The 23635-nt window shown below is 36.7% G+C and overlaps 1 protein-coding gene across 3 annotated transcripts in view; it reads right to left on the bottom strand.

Annotated features, from left to right (window-relative positions):
* SIK3 (SIK family kinase 3) overlaps positions 1 to 23635 on the bottom strand; it is a 244954-nt gene that overhangs the window by 64644 nt on the left and 156675 nt on the right. For all 3 annotated transcript variants that reach the window (XR_012497380.2, XM_019713625.3, XM_019713626.3), the window contains exon 4: positions 16054 to 16215. Coding sequence is in view for 2 of the 3 variants with exons in the window: in XM_019713625.3 (XP_019569184.3) it covers positions 16054 to 16215 (162 nt within the window). In the remaining variant the exon portion in view is untranslated. The remainder of the gene's footprint in view (positions 1 to 16053; positions 16216 to 23635) is intronic.

The following is a 23635-nucleotide window of genomic DNA, read 5'->3' as shown; positions in this document are numbered from 1 at the left end:
GCTGAGCTGCGCCCGCCACAACTAAGACTGAAAGGACAACAACTTGACGTGGAAAAAAAGTCCTGAAGTACATACACACTGTTCCCCAAAAGTCCTGTTCCCCTTCCCCAATTAAATCTTTTTAAAAAAAATTATACTAAACTGTCTATGCATTTAAAGCCATTTTAAAGAAAGTGAAATGAGAAACCACAAAATGAGAGAAGATATTTATAACACATAAAACAAAAGATTCATATCCTTACTAGTGAAATAAAACTCCTATAAATCAGTAAGACAAACAACCCAGTAGATAAATGGGCCAAAGACTGATTTAAGCAGATACTACACAAAAAAGGCCAACAGACAATAAAAGGAGCTCCACCTCATTATTAAAGAGAAAAATTAAAAAACTAAAACCACAACGAGATAACCATTACATGCTCACCAGACTGACAAAAATCACGAAGTATAATACTACTCAACACTGGGGAAGACATACAGGAATGGGAACGCACACACGCTGGACCCCAGGTTTGGCATTCTCAAGTAAAAGCTGAAAACAGACAGACTGCAGGACCCAGCAATTTTACCCCTAGGTTTACACTCTTAAATGTTTGAGAATGTATATAATGTTCAAGAGTAAACCAGGACAAATATTTAAGAATGTTTTGCAACTGTTAGTAAGAGCTCCAAACTGAAAGCAATCCAAACAGCCAACAATAGATACAACGGAAAAATGACTTGTGGTATGCTCATATAATGGAATACTATATGAAAATAAAAATGAATAAGCCACAGCTAAACAAACATGGATAAATCTCGCAAACAACATAGTGTTGTATGAAATAGGCAAAATAATATACTCAGGGTGATTCCATTCATACATAGTTCAAAAACAAGCAAACTATATTAAGGATGGGCTCACTGCACATTGTATTTAATATCAATGGCAACCCTAGGAGCAAAACTCCTAGGGATGCATTAGACAGCTCGTACAACTCTTACCAAAAAACCCCTCTTAAGTAAAGCAAATAAGTGATTAACACAAAATTCAAGACCGTTATTATTACCTCTTGGGGGAAGGATGAAGCTGTGATGAGGGGGTGTGGTCTGGGTTGATGACGTTATCTATTTCCTGATTTAAGTGGTAACTGCACAGGTGTTTGCTTTATAGTGATTCATTCGTGTGTGTGTGTGTGTGTGTGTGTGTGTGTGTGTGTGTGTGTGTATGGTTAAGGCACATTTCTGTGTATATAACATATTTCATAATAAGAGAGGGAAAAAGAGAAAAGAAAAAATCCTCCCCTCTCCTCCCCATTTCTCGCTGTTCAGGGCCATTTCACGGAGATCTAGGCTCCATTATCACAGGGCTCGGGAGAAGTCAGGCTGTATTGTCTCCACTGATTTCCTAGTGCCTAGAACAGTGTTTGGCAGAAGGCATTCAATAAATAGCTTACAAATGATTCACTGATTAACTATTAACAGACAGGGAGGGAGAAAAAGAGAGCGAAGAATAAAAAAGGAAGTAAATGTATGAAAACTGAGAGCAGCCCCTAATGAGCCGCTGAGAGGGTAGGAACTGGGAGCTTCTTGCTCAAAGGGATCCCACTGAAGTTTTTGTGGAAAATAGCAATTTCCTATATGAAGAACAGCAAACTACGAACACTCTACATATACTGATAAAGTCTACAGTTGTAGTTAAATACAATTTAAAAGAAGAAGTCAATATTTTAATGATACGTATAATTACTGCCATGACAATTAGGTATAAATGATAAACAGTTCACGTCACTGAAAATATTAGTATTACTCTTATACTAATAAAGTAACTATTTTTCAATAACTCATATTAAGGACAAAGATAGCATACATTCTGCTGTGGTCTCAAAGTTCGTCTCTCCAAATTCCCATGTTGAAATCCACGTGCCTAATATGATGGTATTATAAGGTGGGGCCTTGGGAGGTGCTTAGGTCATAAGGGTGGAGTCCTCCCAATGGGATTAGTGCCTTAGAAAAGAGGCTCTGGAGACATCTCTAACCTTTCCCACCACATGAGGAAACAGAGCAGGTGCTGGCTATGAACCAGGATTGAGGGCCCTTACCAGAAGGCAACCATGCTGGCACCTTGATTGTGGAATTCCCAGCCTCCAGAAACGTGAGCAATAAATTTCCGCTGTTTATAAGCTACTCAATCTGTGGTATCTTCTTATTGCAGCCCAAATGGACTAAGACATATTACTTACAAATAAGCTAACAATTCATTTTTGTCTATAATGTCACTGTCTTCTCTAATTGAACAAGAGCTGCTAATAAAAAACAACAACACTAAAGAGATTTAGAATTTCCCTTCTTCTCCTTTCATATGTCCAATTTAAGGTGAACAGGCTTGATAAACTAGCAAATAAAAACATGGGTGGCCAGAACAAAGAGGAGGAAAAATATCTAAAATCCTGGATAGTAATACTAAACAAAACTGGGTAACTAAGAGTTGACACAATTTGGCAAATCTTTCAGATAAGTAACTTTAACTCTCCGCAAACTTCTTATAAAACATGTTTTTATTATAACCATTTAATTACTCAAATCTGATGGGTAACAAGCCAGTGAACAGGCAGAGCCTAACCATTTCTTTAAAACCATACACACTTTGTATTCAGTAACTACCGTCTTGCAGCTTTCCAGAACTAACATCATGCTAAGGAACACTGGAGTGCTATAATGCTGTAGCTCATGCCAGCCTCAGATCCTTCTAATTAGGAGACGTAAGTAAAATAAACTACACTATCACAAGCTAAAGTTTAGCTCACATGGCTCCGGATGAAGTGCACTATATAATAAAAAGTGCACTATAAGATATAAAACAGAAGAGTGACAACTTCAGTATAAGTAGAAAAAAACAACAAAAATTAACACAGAAACTTAAGGCAAAGAAGAAAACATATTCAGTGTATATTTAAAAGTTTAAATATATATACTTCACAGTTTTGAAATACACTAATAAATGTCAAAGAAAGGAGGGGAGAGTGTTAACACCAACGCCCTATGAAGAATTTCTGTGCTCTTAAAACAATGTGGGACAGAGCAAGTAAATTATGGCATATCCACTTGATATGCAATCATTAAAAGTGATTATATGGAGCAGCATGGGGAAAATATTTGATATAATATAAAGGATAAAAACTGCACATAAAATTGTATATCCACTGACTATAATTATGGAAAAATGCTGTCATGTGGGAGACCCTGCTCGCTGCGCCATTTGTCATGCAGGGCGGCCTCTGGGGTCTCTGGTCCCGCTCCCCACATAAGAACGCAGGACATGGTGAGGCCAAAAAGGAACACCCACGGAGCCATAGGTAGGGGAGTCATACCACTATACTCTCACTGGAGGCTGGTCCACACCGTCCGCAAACCGCCATCCACGCTTGCCAGCCCAGCCGCCATCTTCTTGCTAGACTCCATTCTTTCTCTCCTCTCCTCCTCTCTCTATCTCTTCTCTCTCTGCTAGCGTAGCCACAGCAGTTATATTGGCGGCTAATTGGCTAACTGGCTACAGCTGACGGCCAATCAGCCACAGCTGATGGCCATCTACTACCCGAGCCAGCACCCCTCCACGCGAGGCCGAGAGCCTGTAAACTACTTTCTGGGGCTCTGCCCCCACAAATGCATTAGAAAATAAGACCCGAAAGAAATGCACTCAAAATGATAATGATAGTTTTGGAGGTAGGATTCCGGTGTGAATATTTTAAAATCTTTTGTTACTATTTAAATTTCCTATAGTGTACTTATTCTATAATTAAAATTTTAATTTAAAGACTTTAAAATATCATCTTAAATAAAAATAACTAAAATACTGAGCAGTTAGTTTCAGAAAATTCTCAGGTATGAAGATGCCCCAAAAGATACTTTATATCCCTCACTGTTTATTTCCTGGCAACAGGGAAGATTTATGACCCACTGATGCAACATTAAAATGAATATTCTAAACAGTTACAGAAGAAAAAGGAGGAACAACAGAGGAAACTGGTTAAGATGGATACTCACACCCATACAATAGAAGCCATATGGGTGGAGTTGTTCTCTTCATGTGGCCTATGGTCATCTATTTCTCCACTCATAAATGGCTCCGAACATAATTTGTTAACTCTTTTTTCCAACCTCCAACACCCTGGTTGTTTAGCATTTGTCTGCAGGCTGAAATGGTATCTTGTATCCCTTTCTCTTAATAGAGAACAGCAGACTCTAATTTGAACCGCATGTCTTTCTTCTAGGGATGATTTAAATACCAGAGCTGTACTATCAATTTTGAGACTTGAAATTCTTTGTTCTAGGCAAGATCAGGAGCCCCGGGCTACACAGGGTAGTGATATTATATCCCTGAAAGTAAGTGTATCATCAACTGGGTATGCCTATGTGGTCCGGGGAAAGAGGGAAGAACGGATGGCACTAATTCAAAAATCAGGACAACTGCAACAAGAACTTTTCTTATTTGGCCCACCACTGCAGGGTGATACCCTGGACTTCTTTTTTGGCTGACCAAGGAGCAATCTAAAACAGATGAGACACAGCCTACAGCCAGTTTCAATGTTCACAGTGTCTCTTAAGGTAATACAGTACAGCTACAATTAACAACGAACCCGTTCAAGAGTCACCTGTATTTCGCTTCATTGGTGGTGCAACTAAACAGCTTGTAAGTAGGGGGCAGAGAAGAAACAGTGAAGTGGGAAAATATTTATTTATCCTAAATAGACAACCTCACCAGAAAACACTATGATAGGATCCTTCATATTTTAAAATCTGAAAGCTTCTAAGGACTTATAACCCCAATACTGCACCAGCAATTAGAGACAAAGACCAGGAACAGAAATCATTGTGGCCCTTGGTTAATTTCAGTGGACTAAGGAGGATGGGACAAGCTGTCAGGTGTTCTTGCTAAAATGACTCAAAGAACCAAAGATCAACACCCATGTGAGAACACTATATAAACAGGTTTTAGACTGTTATAGGGCTTGTTAAAATGGAACATGAAACAGATAAGGAACTAATTTTCCGTCTCCTATACCATGTCACTAGCCTAGAAATCATGTGATCCAAAACCTTTATTTGGAATTGAACAAGAATCTACTGTGTGGATCTCAGAATTACGCTAGTGATGAAGGATGAGTTTCAAAGTTCCCAGGAGTCACTGTATTAGTTCCCTCTTAAAAATGGGTCTTGGGAAGTCCTCAGTGTTTAGCAATCACTTCAACCCCTGGCTGAACTTCCTGAGTAGGAGCTAATAGGGAAGTAATGCCAAACAGCACTGACTCACAACCTGAGCATTTTTACACAAGAAAACATTCTTTCATGGGAAAAAAAAATCATGTAGTCAGCTTACTGGGGAGGGCGAGGGGGGGAATTTGGTTTGGTTTAAGAAATCAGGGGAGGCCAAAATTGGAAGAGGGGAGAGGGTAATGAGATTGAAAGAATATACCCACCTTTTGGGAAAGGTTTGTCGAAGAGTACTATTCTGTTGCAGCTGCTGCTTTTATACCATATATGGGGCAGCTCCACATCTGTCCCTAAATCATAGCAGTCTCCTGACCCTCCCTAACTCCCTAATACTATATCTCTATATAGTAGGATCACTATCTCTGCGGAAAATAAAAGGTTAAAAACAAAAACGCTGGACCAGCATTACACTGCCATTTGCAGTGACTGATGCATGCATTTTCTCCCAAAGCTTTAAAATACCTTAGCAGTTAGGATCACTGAACTCAGCTATTGTTAAATGAGGCAATAAACCAATCCCTTTCACTCTACCACAGATAGCACTACCCCAACCCTTCTCATAAAAAACACAAAGTTCTCAGCCAACACAGGATCATCAAACTCAGTATTGAGTAGATGTATAAGGAAAGGGTTGTCAAGAGACATTTTCTGTAAGACCTACAAACAATATTCATTGGAATTTTTAAAAACATTAATACATACTATTATAGTCATGATTCTAAATCATATCACTTAGAAAAATAAAAGTCCAATCATTCCATTAGGTAACTTTCTAATATTGATAGGTGACAATACTATACAAAATTTTACTGTGCCTTTTATAGACCACGATAAATCCAAGTCCCCTTAAATTCTCGACAGAAACTGAAGATAACAAATGGAAATTCTGTACATAGATAATAACAATATTTTCCAAATTAAAAATTAAGACATGGTTTTAAGATATCATCTGTTTATTTAAAAGTAAGTAGAAGCCTATTTTTGGAGAAAATAAGGTATGATTATCATATATGAAATTCTAAGGTATCACCCAGAAACTAAAAGCAGGTAAGAAAACAACCTTTTAGGTTAAAGCTAATAGGATAAATATAACTTAAATGAGAACAAACACCGAACAATAACCCACCTAAAAGGTAATGTGTAAATATGGTAATAGGAATAGGTACTCCCCAAGTTTTTGAGGGATCACTAATGTGTTCTTGGCACAAGGTGAACGAGAGACTCACGGTCCTTGCCCCATGAAGATCAGTCCTGTGGGGGAGGCACACATTACACAATCACACATCTAACTATACAATTATAAGCAGCAAGTAAGTTTTAGAGAAATTCTGGGGGCAACTGGTACATGAGAGAGAAAAGGGACTCTCCTGGAGAAGAGTCTACCAAGAGTTCAGAGAACTTCTCAATCTGATAAAAATAACCAAGGTTGTATCTGGACTAGAATGTAAAGAAAACTGTAACCTATTTAATGGCATAAGTATTTTCCAACATTTTTTGACTTACAAACATCTTTCAAAGGAATATTTATCTTGATAACCTCCCAAGAAAGTTTTTAAAATAATTTTATGTTTGCCTGATTTATGATAAAGTAACTTTAAGTAAAAGATTTTATTTTACATTACTGTATTTAAAAGATTGATTTTAAAGTTTATTATAAATATTATTTAAGAAAAATCATTTCCCCCCATTTTACAAGTGACACAATAGTTTATTTCAATTATGTAAGAAAAGGTATTAATTTAAAATTGGTAGGTCATGTTCAGTTTGGAAGCCACATATATATTGAGATTATAACATTAAAAATAGCCAAAAACTATTCACGACCTAGTATTTGGAATGCTTACATTCATTTTTAAATCTTAAAAACAAACTTGTTTATCTGAATTATTTTCATGTTTTGTTTTTAAATGATGAATGGATACACAAGTTTAGCACTTCCTTGCAAATACTACCCTATCAATGTGGGGAGTCTTTATTCCCAATAAGCAAACTATATATTATATGTATGTATGCATGTACACCGTGTTTCCCCAAAAATAAGACCTAGCCAGACAATCAGCTCTAATGCTTCTTTTGGAGCAAAAATTAATACTGTATAAGACCCGGTCTTCTTTTACTATAAGAAGACCGGGTCTTATATAACATAACATAACATAACATAACATAACATAACATAACATAACATAACATAACATAACATAACATAACATAAACATAAACATAAACATAACATAACATAACAACATAACATAACATAACATAACATAACATAACATAACATAACATAACATAACATAACATAACCACCACATCTTATATTAATTTTTGCTCCAAAAGATAAATTAGCGCTGACTGTCCAGCTAGGTCTTATTTTTCAGGGAAACAGGGTAGATATGTGTGTGTGTATAAAATTTTGGTTTCTGAAGTCCTAGAAACATCTTGATGTGCTTTATGTGATCAAATGAAGACAATTCAAGAATTTGGTCAAGTTTGTTTTGAGGCATTGCAGAATGATCATTTTTATCTTCATTAACTTGAATTTTAACACCAGTTTTCCTTATGCTTTATATTGTCCATGGTCCACTATAGATGTAAATTTAATAAAATATGATGGAAAACTGCATACTGGTTGAAATTATCATGGTAACTAACTACTTCAACAGAGCAATAAACGGAATGACAGAGTCCTAAGCAAGCTCATTTAACACCCTGGTAGCAGGTAGACTTTCTTATTCATTCATTCATTCATTCATTCACTCACTCAATTTATTTATTAGCAGGTAGACTTTCCTGATTTACACTCAGAGTCTCAAACTATTCCATTTAAAGAGGGTGAGGAAATCAAACTTATTACTTCATTTGTTCATTTCTAATAGTAAAGGCAAGAGAAGTCATTATCACTTTTTATGACATCAATCTCCTGGAACACAGAGAACCTGTAGGATTCAGAAATCAGTGGCTGGAAAAAAATACTGTAAACTATTTGAGGTGTTAACTGTGGTCTGTGTGTAACCTGAGCAAAGGAGGAGTCAAAGCTCACACACATCAGGATGTTGTTTAAAGTCTGCATAAAATGCTCCTCAGGGTCTTGCAACTTCCTCTGTTTTGAATCTATGCCTACCACTAGCTGAGTTTTTCTTAGTTTGACACTAGTAAAGCAGATATATTATACTCATTCTCTTATGGCTTTAAGAGAACTGATAAAAGTCTCAAGATCTGTAAAAATGAGAACTAATATCTGGATAAATGGGGACTCTTACTAATACTTTGTCACCTGGAGAAGGTCTGCCTACGGAAATCAGTCTCTATTGTGGTAATCATTTTATAATACATACAAATCATTATGTTGTATGCCTGAAACTAATATAATGTTATATGTCAATTATGTCTCAATCCCCTCCCCCACCAAAAAAAGTAAAGTTTTGGACGGATGCACTCAATAAGAAATCAGTCTTTCTGACATCGCCTTCATTTTAACAGTTTCTACCAGACTTAACACAACACCGTAAAGATTTCATCAGAGTCTGAGTGAAAAAGTACTCTGGATGATTTGTTAGTCCCTCAACTTGCAATTGAGGGGCTTTAAGACCCTGTTAAGAAAAATAGAGTTGGGGAAACATGGTCTTAAGTACACTTATTAAAAGTTCTTATAATGTCTACATCCACTAATAAAATTAAAACGCTCTAAATAGAATATCAATGTCCTTTAAAAACACCTTAAAATAGAAAGCATAGGTAAGTCTCCGCCTAATTTCCTTCAACCAATGCTTCCTTGCTACAGATCTTTTAAAATTGTCATTTTTTGTAATGTCAATAAAAGTCTGGTAAATTAATTTTTCTTTGCTCCAGATATTATGTAGATTAAAATGTGACTTTGCTTTTAATAATCACTTACCCACATTTTATTACATGCTATGCCCAACATGGTCCCAGAGACAAAGAGTAATTTGAAACTTTTAGATGCTTTGGTAGGTCCAAAACGTATGTTCTGTTTCACTCGACTCAGCTCCCTTCTCCCCACAGATGGAGGAGGCAAGCTCTGAGGCTCAGGTTTCTTTCCCACAGCTTCTCTTTTCCCCAAGGCCTCAAAGCAAAAGCTTCCATTTATTTTCTGCCTCCTGCTTCCTCTCCTTTTCTATTGTCAATCTCCAATTCCTTTTTTTCCCTAAGTATTCCCCAAAATAAATGATTTGCAATGAATAGAAGACTGGCATGGAAATCCTTGAGGTTGAGGAAAAATAATAGAAAAATCAATGTGCAGAAACTAGAAGTTTGTGCAAGAGGAAGAAACTATGGTTGGGGAAGAAAATCTTTATTCTCAGCTTTTCTAACTGGTGTGTGTTTATAGATCCTCAGGCATAGTGCTACAGTGTACCAAGAGTTATGTCAAACTATAGGCTAAATAAAATACATCTTCCTAGAACACCAAATTTTTTCTATGTTAAAGCTGAATAATTATAACATTAAAAGAAATACAGACATGACACTGAGAACACAAAATGTGCATGAAGTATCAAGATAAAGCATGTGACTAAAAATGTGTTTAAAGTGAGCCATTTCAGACTATGTCATCAATGTTCCCCTGCCCCAACCTGCGTAAGTTCATCCTGCATTGGAAACTGAGGTAGGGAAGTCTGAGAAGCAATGCTTCTTCTGTACTGGTAGCATAGCTATTGCAAGTGAGGTCCTACAAATAGAAACTTGTTCTTGAACCTAGCAAGGTACAATCACTCTTCAAGATGAGTAAGACCTCAGTTATAACCTAGAACGATTAGTGATGAAAAATTTGCTCATCTGAATTTTAATTTTAGAATTTTTTCATACAAAGTGAGTCAACTGTGTGTATCTAAGATGCCTTTTGAATGAAGGTACTTTAGTTTTTCATTTGTAAAGTTCCAGTCTTAGGCATAGGATTCTGAAGAATTCTTCAAATTTTATTTTCCTAAGGGTCAACATACATTAAATTTGCTTAGCACCCTCTAGTTGAAGGTCTTATACCATTTCAGGGTGAGAACACAGGTTGAGGCATTATGATTCTAGGCTCTCTTCTGACCTGAATTCAGGAGAGTCACATGGCCTCTGTGGGTGTCAATTCCCTGACCTATCAAGCAGGGAGGTATACTGAGTGATTACTAAATCAAAGGTGTTAGGATCACAACACTGCTATGATGAATACTGTGTAGTTACTTTCTGTGACCAGTCAGGGACATTCTCAATCCCCACACTGTGGAAGGGTTCTTAGAAACCCAAGGTTTCCAACCTTTTTGTCCTATATGATTGTATCTCAGTATATTCATACTGCTGGTGAAAGGTCAATGGACTTACGAAATGTTTTCGTTTCTAACTTTCAAAACACGAAATAGTCTAGTTCTCACTACATTAAGGTCAAAAATTTCCACAGTACCTTAAATCCATGCACTCTGGAAATTCTTTCCAGAAGAATTTTGCTTTGCTGTAGTTGTACTTCAGATCGTTGATGTCTACCAATTGCCGACTGAAACAATAACACCAGAGTGGAAACTATCTCATGGAGACCATTCTGGGAGTTGACTTTTAAAGAGAAAAGTTTCCAACTTCCTTAGGTTGAAAAAAGTTTCCACAATTTCCAAAACATTCTCATAACATCTGAGTATTTCAAATAACTTTGCTTCAGGGAGTAAGCCAGCTACATTTAGGTTTTTCTTGGGCAATCTCTTTTAAATATAGAATTTCTCTACTTAATCTTTAGGGACAAGAACTAAAATTATTTTCAAATAGTGCATCAACCATTAATAATAAACCACCATTTTTCTTTGACAGCTGAATATAATCCATCAATAAGAAAATCTGACTTCTCTATTTCAAAACATATCTTTAATTAGATGTTCCCTCTTCCTGGTGCATGCTCGCGCAGTTGCACTCTCACTCTATTATTTGTTGCCCCTTTCTTCCTTTTTATGTCTACTACCACCACCCTTAGGCAGGATTTTACCATATCACAGCCTTTTAACTGACCTTCCTATTGCCTTCTTGTCCCTTCCCTCTACTCTCACTTATTTTTCCTATCCATCCAATATCTAGTTTATGAAGCCTGGTATTTAAATAATTTCACAATCTAGTATCAGTACATACCTCTTCCGCCTTCTCAGGCATGACCCCCCTACTTGAGCCTCCCCTCCAGCCAAGCTGCTTTGCCTTTTCTGTAAATATGTCACATGCATTCTGCTGCTCATGCTTCTCCAGCTCAGCTTCCCATCGTAATCAAAATAAAATCCCCAATCCTCACCGTGTGCATAAGGCCCCATGTGAACTCGCCATGGCTGGCTCTCTTGCCCCATCTCCTTCTACCCCCCAACCCTCTTATTATCTCCAGCCATGCTGACCCTTTTCCTACCCTCAAATATGCTAACTGAATCTCTATCAGGCCTTTGCATTGCTCTTCCTTCTGCTTGGCAGGCTCTGAAATACCCTGATTAAAGGCAATCTCTTCCACAAGTCATTGTATCATGTTACTCAATCTTATCATTTTCACACCCCTAATGAGAGCTTACTTGTTTTTGTGTTTACTGTCTATCTCCCCACCCCCCATCAGAATGTTAGTTCCAAGGGACAGTTTTATCAGCTGCTGTATCCCCAGTGCCTAGATCAGTGTTTGCACATAGCAGGTGCTTTCTTAACATTTGCTGACTGACTAATCCTACTGGAATTCTCTACAACTACACTTTAAGGAATCTTACTCATCCTTTAAAATTCACCTCCAGTGTTATGTCCTCAACATGATGTTTATGTCCTCATCACCACTGTCTACAAAGTTACTGAGCACCAACTATAGAACAGGTATGTGCTAGGCAGGAGGGGTGAAACACTTATCAGGGCACGGTAACAGTCTAATGGAATTTTACAAACTGAGGTGGTTTCTTCCTCCTCTGAACTCCTATGGTAATTAGACTGTACAATTAATGTGACAATGAATCACAATGTGCCTTGTAACATCTCTTCTATTGTACCAAACTATAATTTGGTAGCTAAATCTGCTGTCACCCAGGAATACAGGCGACCTGCTGAGAGAGCCACGTGTGCCACCCCAGTCCTTCACCTGCTCCTCTGTGGATCTTCACACATCTGAGCATGAAAAACAAAATGTTGGAGGCCAAAATCCTATTCTTATCCCAGAGTTAGACTCTACATGAAAACAAATTTGCATCAGTGCTCTTTATAAAATAAAATTCAAAGCTTTGGAAAGTTAAAGCTGTGTGTTTCGGAAACACTAATCTTTTCTAAGTAAGCTATATTTGCATGCCAATATGATGAAATTAAATGATATATGTGAAAATGCTTTGCAAAGTACTTTATAAGTGTGTAAAATATAATTTCAGGGTTATTTAACTTCTCAAAGGTCTAAGTGTTTTTCCCCTAGAAAGACTGTAAATTCTTTAAGGTAGGAGTCACGTCTTACACTTTCTTTTTTCTATGACAGCTGAGCAAAGAACCTTTGTTAACAGTTAAGATTGTAGTTAACCACTATAAAATCTTTGTTCTAGACTTGGTAATTTTGCCTTCCAGAAATAAATTCTTTATTCTGAAAACAATCAATGCTTATTCTGGTTACTAATGATAGAAACATCGTTTAAATAATTCTATAGAAGACAGGTTTGCTACTTCCATTAAGAAGAATTTTTTTAATTCTAAAACTAGAAAGAAAACAAAGTTATTCACCTAGGTTTTATTCTTTCTAGAAATAGCAATATAACAAAGATTCATAGATAAGAATTGAAGCACAAAAACTCTTAAACCATAGAATGATGTTGGGTCTTTTAATACCTGTAACTAAAGTTTACCTGTCATATCCAGAAAACACATATTCTCTTGGAGAGGGCTTGCATGGGTTTTTATAACAGCTAGATTTTTTTTAATAGTATCAAGTATGAAATATAAATTGCCACATTAATTCATACAAAAAGTAAAAATAAATGTAAACACAAACATCCCCAGAACAACTTATTCACCTTCTATATTTGAACAGGATGTATAATCCCCTTTTCATGAAAACCACTTAGGTAAACACTGGCATAAGGAAAACATGAATTCCTTAAATTTCCCAATCTTAATTTTGGTTAATTCCACATTAATTTGCCACTATAACACATCTAATGATAAATCAGGTGCTTAAGACTAACAATATTTTAAATAAAACAAAAATCCTCTTTTCTCTCTGGTGTTTCTTTCATATGTAGTAAGTAGCTCCTTCTTACTGAGATTTATAATAATTCATCAGAAAGACCACTGAAAGTTCAGATATCTGAAAGTTACTTTTAGCTTTTAGAATAAAAGGTTGATTTCATTACTTATCTGACCTTATCCTGTCAGAACCATCCAACCTACCTCTTCAAAATTAGTCATGCTGTAGTCAGCTTCAACTAGAAGCATTTCTCCCACTGGTTCATTAAGTTCAAAGAAGACCTGGCAGATGAGAATGGGAATTCGATCTAATTTATGTATAAGAAACGTAGTTCAGGCAATGACTTGAGAAATTAAATAATGGTGGCAGTTAGGAAAGAACACCTGAGCAAAGACAACGTTAGTAGCAAAATTAGAGGTGTTCATTTATTTTTTGCTTTGCTCTAAAAACAAATAATAAAAATGCAGACTTTGGGTTCATGAATTTAAAAATCTTGCCAAAGTATATGTATTAACACAGAGAGACCAAGGCTGGCTGCCAGCACCCGTAGGAGTCTGTAATTGTGCAACAGCAGGTAAAAACTCTTATTGTCACTACATGTGTTTGTTTTAACAATTAACAAAGAAAAGCATTTAAAAATCTCCTTACCCAAATATTTGTCAGTAGAGTTTCTAATTTCAATTATCACTGACCAGTGCTTTTACACTTGGTTTCTCAATGCAAAAACTAAAAGCCATACAAATTTCCCTAACTAAATCAAAATGATTCTAAATTCAAAATCAAGAACCAAGGAAGCATTAATTTTTTTTTAACCTTTGGTCAGTGGAGGTAGAATAAAACTGTAGAAGAAATTTACCTCTTTGAACTTCTTTTAGCTCTAAATCAATACTCCAAAGACTATAACAACATTTGTGGTAGTCTAAATAATAGCCGCACCCCGCACCCCCCCCCCCCAAAGACATCGATGTCCTAATCTATGGAACTTGTGAACGTGTTACCTAAGTAGTAAAAGGAACTTTGATACATGTGGTTACGCTAAGGATCTTGAGCCGGGGAGCCAGCCGGGGATTACTCAGGAGGGCCCAATGCCATCGTGTGAGCCTCATCCTTCTACTACACCAGTTGCAGGATCAGATCAGGAGTGGCAGATGTGACACTGGAAGCAAGAGGTGGAGTGATGTGAGGAAGGGGCAGGAGCCAAGGAATGCAGGGGCCTCTAGAAGCTAACAAAAGCAAGGAGATGGATTCTCCAGAGCCTCCAAAAGGAACCAGTCCTACCAATACCTTGATTTTAGCCCCATAAGACTCAATTCAGATTTCTGATCCCCAGAATTGTAAGATAATAAATTTGAGTTATTTCAAGCCACTAAGTTTGTGGTAATTTGTTATAGCAATAATAGGAAAATACAACAAATAATTACAAAAGAAGGTTTGAAATTGCCAGGCCTTGCCACGCTACCTACCTCTGTGGGAACTGCCAGCATCTAGAGAGCTTTGGAGACTATAAAACAGACACAATGGCAAAAGAAAACATAATTTTATGTAAGATTCAAAAAAGCATCTAATTCCTGCCTACTATGTACTGAGCAAGTGCAGGACTCAAAGAGCTTAGAACTATGTGAAAGTTCTAAACAAGAATACATCCATCAGCCGACTTAGATACATAAAAAGCTAAGATGATGTTCCAAGGGTGTAAAAGTAGAGCCTAGAAAAAGTGAACAGACTTATCTACACAAAAGAAATTATCAGAAGAGGATACACATATAAATATGAACTCTCATATTTATATAATATAAATATGACCTATATTGTAAACATTAACTTTCAACTCCCACCCTATTAAAGAGTGAAATCTTTAGAATTGTTTTTCACCTTGACTTTTCAAGGCAATTATATTTTAGCTTTACTTTAGTTTTCTATATGAGATTTTCTCCCTTCTTATCTGGGAGATGGGGGACATACAATGCAATACCAAAAATTGTAAGACACAGAAATGGTTTATTTTCATAAACCATTATTTTCATACTTAGTTTTTATACAGACTGCAGTCACTTTCTTCTATCAATAGGTGGTGGGCTTGTTACTGATTAGGCAAATGCCGATAGTTTACTAAAATTGAAGAATGAGTAATCTGAGGCAGTGATAAGTGCTGTTTAGGCACTGTCAGATGAGCAGATGAGGAAATTTGAGGAAACAGAGATGGACTATCTTCAAATTACTGTAAGATCTAGCCTTAAATCACCATAAAACTACAGTCTATGGAGTAAGTATGCTCTGTATTAGCAGTGACATAAGTCAACCATCTCAAGTGAGGCTGAGAGAGTATATAATTTTAGCAGTTCTTCTTCCTACTTTATTTTATATTTTATTCCTTATTATTTAAAAGGTAACTGTCAACCAAAATAATAGAATTTTAAATATCATCCTTTTCCTTCTTTCCTCCTAGCAACTTTCCATCTAATACTACATGAAAAATAACAAATATATTTTGAAAACTTATCAGTTTTCAAGCCACATACAAATAAAATCCTTTATTTGCACAATATTTCTTTCTGAATAGATGGAAATAGACAACCCCCTTGCTTTAAGAACCCTGAAGGAAAAGCTCCTTTATTCCTATTTCACATCCTCAACAGGCCTCTCACCTGCTATTTTGATATTCAGATTGGCATCCAGAAGCAAATTTTCAGCTTTTAGGTCACGATGAACAATGTTCCGACAGTGACAAAAAAATACAGCTGCGACAATCTGTTTGAACTTTCGGCGGGCCTCCTTTTCTGCCATTCTTCCATGGGCCACCAGGTGGTCTGCATGGAGGAAGAACACAGTCAATTCTCATTTTGAACACGTATAATTTCAAAAGGTAGGTGTAAGGAAGGATGCAAGGGGGACCACCAAATGAATGACTTAAAAGAAGTGAAATAAAAAAAATACAAAACAGCACACGTAGAGTCCTGGTTTGTAGCTACGAAAATTCATTAATAATCAGTACGCAAAGTATTTTAAGTAGAAATCCTGCTATATATATAAGTATGCATAAGAATACACTTGCCTTACCATAGGGGGAAAAAAGAGTTCTGAGGGACATAATGCTATTTTTCAAAGATCATAAATAACCCCTAACACCTTCCTTTTCATATCTCCACTGCAAAAGTTTACACAGGCTCAGCACACACACACTTGAAGATAAGTATCAACAATATTTCCTGTGCTAAAGGGTGAGTCTAAAAGCAGAGTCATAATAATCAATAATTTCAGAAAGAGTGGAAAGAAATTAGTCATCACTTAGGGGGAAAAACTGCTTATACAGGACTCTGTTTAGGCTAATATCTCTTCTGCTTTCTCAGTTTTACAGTTTGACATAAAAATGTATTTATCTAGTGACTAATCTCTGTAATGCATAAGAGTATGCCAGCACCCATCGTTATATCTGCATTTATTGCGCTTACTAAGTAATATTAAAACTATATTATTAATTTTACAGATAACATCAATAGAAAACCAAGTAAATTTTCTACTACTTTAAATAATTTCATTGGCTATGTTGCTAACTAAGGTATACAGCAAAAGAATTTACATGTGATTAACTTTGTAATACTATAAATCAGGCTATCTTCTACATTTAAAAATGAAATGATTGACCTATAAGCAATACCATAAGTTCTTTAAGTATTTTTTTCTAGTAGTGGCAGTAGGTTTATACTGCACCAATGACATACATATCTTTAACCTAGTTCTTCATGTAACCAACAACATATACAGGCAGGTCATAACAGCTGACAGGATTAGAAATGTTAGCGATAATACAATTTGCTTTGTTTGAAATTTCTAATAGTTTCACCATCAGCACTATTCTTAAACCAACACATTTGCCATTATAAGTATCCTGAGATAGTGGAAAAGTGAAAAATTAGACAATATAAATAAATGTATTAGTGTTTATCAATAGCAGTTTTAGTAATACTACTCAAACGCTTTGGTGCCATCTCAATCACCAATAGGACAGTCGAGTATATCTGTTCTTCATTACAAAGATGAAGTTTGAAATAAAACATATTGATGTACTGGTAATGACTGCTAAGACTAAGAACTTATAACAAGAATTGGGGGTGGGGGACGTCCTCGAAGAAGAGGATCTAAATGACAATCCATCTACATAGTAGATTTTCAAATAATTCAAACTATATTCTGACCACAAAGAACATAAAATTTGAGACCAAAAATACAGTGATTTTAATAAAAATGTTTTATAAGTAGATCATTTCAATTATTAAGAAAAACTCCCGCACCCCAAAGGAATTGCTATAATTGGTATGGTTATCAATGACCCATACATAAGATCTTTGAAGCATTTCCCTCAAAAATAATCATTATTATGGCCAAGATTACCAATTTAGTAAACAAAGGAGAAAACAAGAAGTCTTCTACTTAGAAGTTAAGACAACTGGAATACAGCTTTCTATGGGAGTTTAGAGGTGGAGATAAATGAGCTCACACTCTGGTGTGTTTAGGCTTCTGGTGAGACCTGTCAAATGAACTTGAAACAACACAAAGTCCCTAACTAGGGACAGCAACTTAATAGAAGCTGTAAAAAAACTGGACATCGATCAGATGTACACGCTATGTTTTATTTCACCTGCTCTTTTGACCCCCCGTTTCTCTTAACCCAAGGCCTAATTATTCTAATAATATGTTTAGCTGCTAAATTTTGTCTAATTAAAGAGCTTTGAAGAGACAGCTATTCTTGAGAAACATAAAAATAAACCCTTATGAAGGTTTACCATCAGAAGCTCATTTGGCCAACCCATCCCTTAATTAAAATGCCCAAGAGACATTCGTCTGGCAGTAAATACTAATTACCAGAACACATCAAAGAGCTTCTTAAATACAACAGAATGATTAATTTAGTGATTTCCAAAATAAGTGATTTTCTTTTATTTAAAAAAAACCTCTGTATTTTCTAAGTACTTTGTTTTCCTAAAATGATTGGAAAATTCTCAAAACACAGGCTAGGAGCTGGTGGAATGCAGCCCAGTTCTCTCTACAATGACATGTTGTCCTTGGACAAATCATTTATACTGCCCATATCCTCACCTCTTGATCTGCTAAACAGAAATAAACTGTGTTACATGCTATGGCCAAAGAAAGGATAGCTGATTTGGGAATAAACCTGTGTTTTGATTAATAGTTATAGATGACATAACTTTAAAGACATTTAAAAGGCTATTTTTAAAGGTCTACTCAATACACTATGGAGAATATTTAAGCATTTGATTAACAGATCATGGGGTTCTTCAGGATGCTGTAGTGCTTGAAGGTGACTATTACATACATCAATCGTCACTGTAATATAGTTGCAGTTAAAAGGTATTTGTGACAGCACAGTGAAGAAAACAGCTTAAACTATATACTATTTTTCCTAAAGATATTTACAGTATCCTTACATTTGGGAATATAAAGAAAATATACAATCACTAAAAACAAAAATGTTGGCTGCGGACATCAGATGTTTTCTCCTAGCCATCGTGTTTAATGGTCCAGTTGTCTGCTCTTCAGGAGCATTACGCTCTTTTCCACATACAGGAACGTCTTAATGGCTCAATGTCATTCACACTTTAGCCTCTGCTTTTATTTTTGCCCATCTTAGTACCACCCCCACCCCTATCCCGTTAGTTTGCTTTCAGTATAAACCTACTGGGTCTAGTGGGTGTGCCAGGAAGCCAGCAGCCTATAGTGGTTTTCAGTTCCCGCTGAAATTGCCTTTCAGCTGCCAGAGGACAAATAGCTCCTTTATGTTCATGTGTGCTCTAGAGGCAGTAAGCAAAAATTCTTCAAGCTCAAATGTGATATTTTACTTTCAGCGAGGAAACCCAAAGCAGTAACCAGACTGGACTTAATGAAGTCACAGCATTTGAATAAAGACTGGGGTAGTTTCAGAAAGGCAAATGAAACAAAATGGTTCTTGAACCACTCCATATTCTGAATCTTGTCAGGATAAACCCCAGCTGCAAGGAACTCTAAAGAGTAGTCTGCTTCTTCCAGGCAGCTCTCCTAAATACTGGGTGAGATACCACCCACATCTTCAGTCCCAAACGTCCTACACTGTAGCCATGACCCTAGCTTCCGGTATTCCCACACTCCTCCCAGGCCGAGTCCAAACAATCTTCAGTTGGACACCTGCTGCATAAACAGCTAAAGTCCTGCGGCACTATCAGTTAACTACTTACCTATTTAGTGGTCACTCTATGTCTCAGCAAATTTAAAGTTTTTCTCTGTCACAACTTCACTCCAACCATTTCAAACCAGACAAGGATGAGGTGACTCTCAGTTAAAAGGAGAAAATGGTTCTCTTGTTTCAAGCTCTTACCAAAGTAGTCTTAAGTTCTCTTTCTCACTTTCCAACCATCATGAACCACTTGGTACTGGATTTCTTTAACCTATTTTATCTGCTCATCCACACACACACACACACACACACACACACACACACACACACACACAAGTTAGTGACACTATGGGATTTATATAGTTCATGAGCAATAGTATTACTAGAAGTGGAGGAAATAAATTCAGAAGTTTCAAAAGTATTCGAGCACCAGCATGTATAAAATTTGCTTCAGAATTCAGTTTGCAATTTTGTTCCAATCTGACTCAGGAAGAAATATCTTGTGGTACACTTAGATTCTAACCTTTCAAAATGCAAAAATACACATAAGGCAGTCTTAACTTCCCTAGCCCAGCTTCACTGGAGTGTCAGAGGCAGGCCACTAATGGGATAGTGGTGGGGAGCCAACATTTCTTTAAATAAGTCACTTTCCCACTATAAACAGACAGTGTCCCCATTTGTCTGCTAAGTAAGTCTACAACTAAAAACTGATCCAGAACACTAGCTGAAAATGAACATACCCTGACAGGAGGTCAAGCAGCAGGGCAAAAGCTTTTCATTTTTCATGATGAAGAAACAACCTAGTCTAGAATGGGGAAAAGGTAGCCATGTGTTCTTAGCTTAGGCAGCCACCTGAAAAAGTCTGCCAATTCCAAGCTAACCACAGCAAGTAGTTCTTTGCTTTGCCACTCTCTTCTACCATTTCTTCTTTCCAGGCTCATGGAGACTTCTTGTTTATGAAAACAAATGCTTCTTTCCAAAAGAGGTAGGGCTAGGCCAATATAACTCAGATACCTGGGAGGTTAACAAGAGTGTACTCAATTTAATATCATACTGTCCCTAACTCTTGTAGGCCCCAAGCTGCCACTGACTAGAGGAAGAGGGTTTGTTATTTTGTTTTCCTTCTGAAGAAACTACTTCATACCAGGCTTCTTTACGTGTTGCTGTTTCCTGTTACTATCTCTTTTCTTCATTCTTCCAGTTGCCAAAAATCTTGGTGTCACCTTGCATTCTCTTTCTCCCATACCACACATTCAATCCATCAGCAAACTGTATTAACTCTACCTTCAAAATAGATCCAGAATTCAACTATCTCTCACCCCTATCCTCACCCCACTCTAGTGATACCAACCTCGTCCAAGAGCCACTATCTTCCTCCTGGATTCTTGTAATAGCTTCCTAATATTACTCCTCACTAGTATGCCTGTTTCTGCCCTTGGCCCCCGTGATCTACTCTCAAAACAACAGCCAGAGTAAGAATCCTTTTTTAAAAACTTTTATTTTGAAATAATTACAGATTCACAGGAAGTTGTAAAGCTACTACAGGGAGATCCCATGTATTCCTCACCCAGTTTTCCCCAATGGTTAAATCTTACCTAATTATCGAACAATATCAAAACTCAGAATTTGACATGGGAGCAACGGGTGAATACTTGTATACGTCATCTTATGACACTTATGACACGTGTACATTTGTGAAACTACCCTGCAATCAAGATACAGAATTATTTGGAGTTACTCATTACTGAGTATTCCTGCAGGTATAAAAGCAAAAAGCACACTATCTTTTCTTCTGTCTATTCCAAAAAAAATAAACTTTTCCCTTAAGGTTTTGAGAAAACACAATTTCTTTGTGAAACAAGATATGATTTAGTGTTAAGTTTTAAACTAGAACCATTGTTATTTTTTCTTATATCTCCTCACTACATACAACAGAGTGCTCTGTATATGACGGATGCTTAATAATTACAGATTAGCTCAAGGAATACCAATCAGAGAAAAGTCTATAAACTTTTAAAAAACATTTTTCATTCTTCATTCCGCCACTAAACAAAGTTTATTAACCAAGCACTGTTTATGTTAAGTCTTTATTTAAAAACATGCTATTCTTTTTATACGAAGTTCATTCACATTAATGTATAAAAGGAGGATTTGTTTTCATATAGCTTCTTTAACAAATACTTCTAGACTAAACATAAGCCCAGGCAGCCTGTGAAACAGGATCCCATATATTTCAAAAGGCCTTTCAAGAATGTCATTCAGACTTTCCTGATGTAGTGCAAATGTTTCTTGTGCTACACCAGCATACTAGTAGCAAAAGTGAGTTGGCTAATTTTGTAACAGAGATTCTTCTCTGATTCCTAGCATAATCTGCAGGCTCCAATCAAGCTCATTCTTTAAAATCCAGCTCAGGGCCGGCCCAGTGGCTCAGGTGGTTGGAGCTCCGTGCTCCTAACACCGAAGGCTGCCGATTAGATTCCCACATGGGCCAGTGGGCTCTCAACCACAAGGTTGCCGGTTCAACTCCTCAGTCCCGCAAGGGATGGTGGGCTCCGCCCCCTGCAACTAAGATTGAACACGGCACCTTGAGCTGAGCTGCCTAACAGATGGCTCGGTTGGTTGGAGCTTGTCCTCTCAACCACAACGTTGCCAGTTCGACTCCCACAAGGGATAGTGGGCTGTGCCCCCTGCAACTAGCAACGGCAACTAGACCTGGAGCTGGAGCTTAGTTGTGCCCTCCACAACTAAGACTGAAAGGACAACAACTTGAAGCTGAACGGCACCCTCCACAACTAGGATTGAAAGGACAACAACTTGACTTGGAAAAAAGTCCTGGAAGTACACACTGTTCCCCAACAAAATCTTAAAAAAAAAAATAAAAAATCCATCTCAAAGGTCATTTCTCTGAAGCTTTTCCTAATTTACTCACTTACCCTAGAAGAACTTGCTCTATAATTTGTGTCTAATGGCATTAAATCTATATACCTCTACATAATCAGTGAACAATTGTATTACAGTTATTTCTTAACATGTGTGTCTTCCCTTCTCAACCAGGTATTCTTGGTCCATGGATAGGTTTTGGTCCACGAATCCTTGCAAGGTGTAGAAGATAGGCATAGTGTGCTTCCATTTGAGTAGGAAAGAAGAGGAAATACAAATATGCATGTGTGTGAACATGTATACAAATTTTTTTTTCCAAAAGGAGTAATATTAAGCGAAAAACTTTTTAAAATGGTCACTTATGGAGGATAGAAAAAGGGGTAGAATCTAAACTTTTCTGAAACTACCCAGTTTTATAGTTTTAACCTTGGAAACATGTCTTAAATTATTCAAACAATATAGAATTGAATCAAACAAGAAAAAGCAATTTTAAAAATGGAAAGCAAACTGGAAAAAAAGGAACCTAACTGCAAGTTATGACATAATCAACCAGAAAACAATTTTTTAAGTAACAATAAAACACAGTATTTTTCCTATGCATCCTTAATAGGATATATCCTAAGAACAAAAAGAACCAGTAGTCTCCTTAATATTTGTAGTAATACTGGTATTGCTCTGAATCAATCTTGCCCTCAGTCTCATAACAAGTATGTAATTATGTTGAAGTCATTTGGAACCACAATATTCAGCATAAGAGAAAGGCGATATAAATACATAATATTGAAGAAGGAAAAACCTGGAATCCTAAATTTCAATTGAAATGTTAGTACAAATTCATCTTTTACTTTTCTCTACATGAAAAATATATATTTCCTATCTCTGTACCCTGAAAAGGCCTCTAGAGAAACAGGCAATGACAACCAGTTGTCACAATAAGCATCCTAGGGCCTCCAAATGCTTTTTTCTACTTGAAGGAACCAGAGCTCCTAGGAGAAATGTTTGATTCCAGGTCTGAGACAGGAAATGTTCAAGGTAAGCTTGGGACACCTTACCGAAAAGCAAGGAAGCTATCAGACTTGGAACTGTGTCAAAAGGACACAGGAGTCAACTTGCAAAGACTCCTACTGGCTAAGTGGAATAATTTGAGCATAAAAATGTCAATGACTCAGTGGACTAAAACA

The sequence above is a fragment of the Rhinolophus sinicus genome, chromosome 14 (assembly GCF_057876585.1).
Source record: "Rhinolophus sinicus isolate RSI-liver-muscle chromosome 14, RSI-T2T, whole genome shotgun sequence".
NCBI lineage: Eukaryota > Metazoa > Chordata > Mammalia > Chiroptera > Rhinolophidae > Rhinolophus > Rhinolophus sinicus.
Note: the sequence above shows the minus strand (reverse complement) of the source record. Positions and strands in the feature narration are given on the sequence as shown.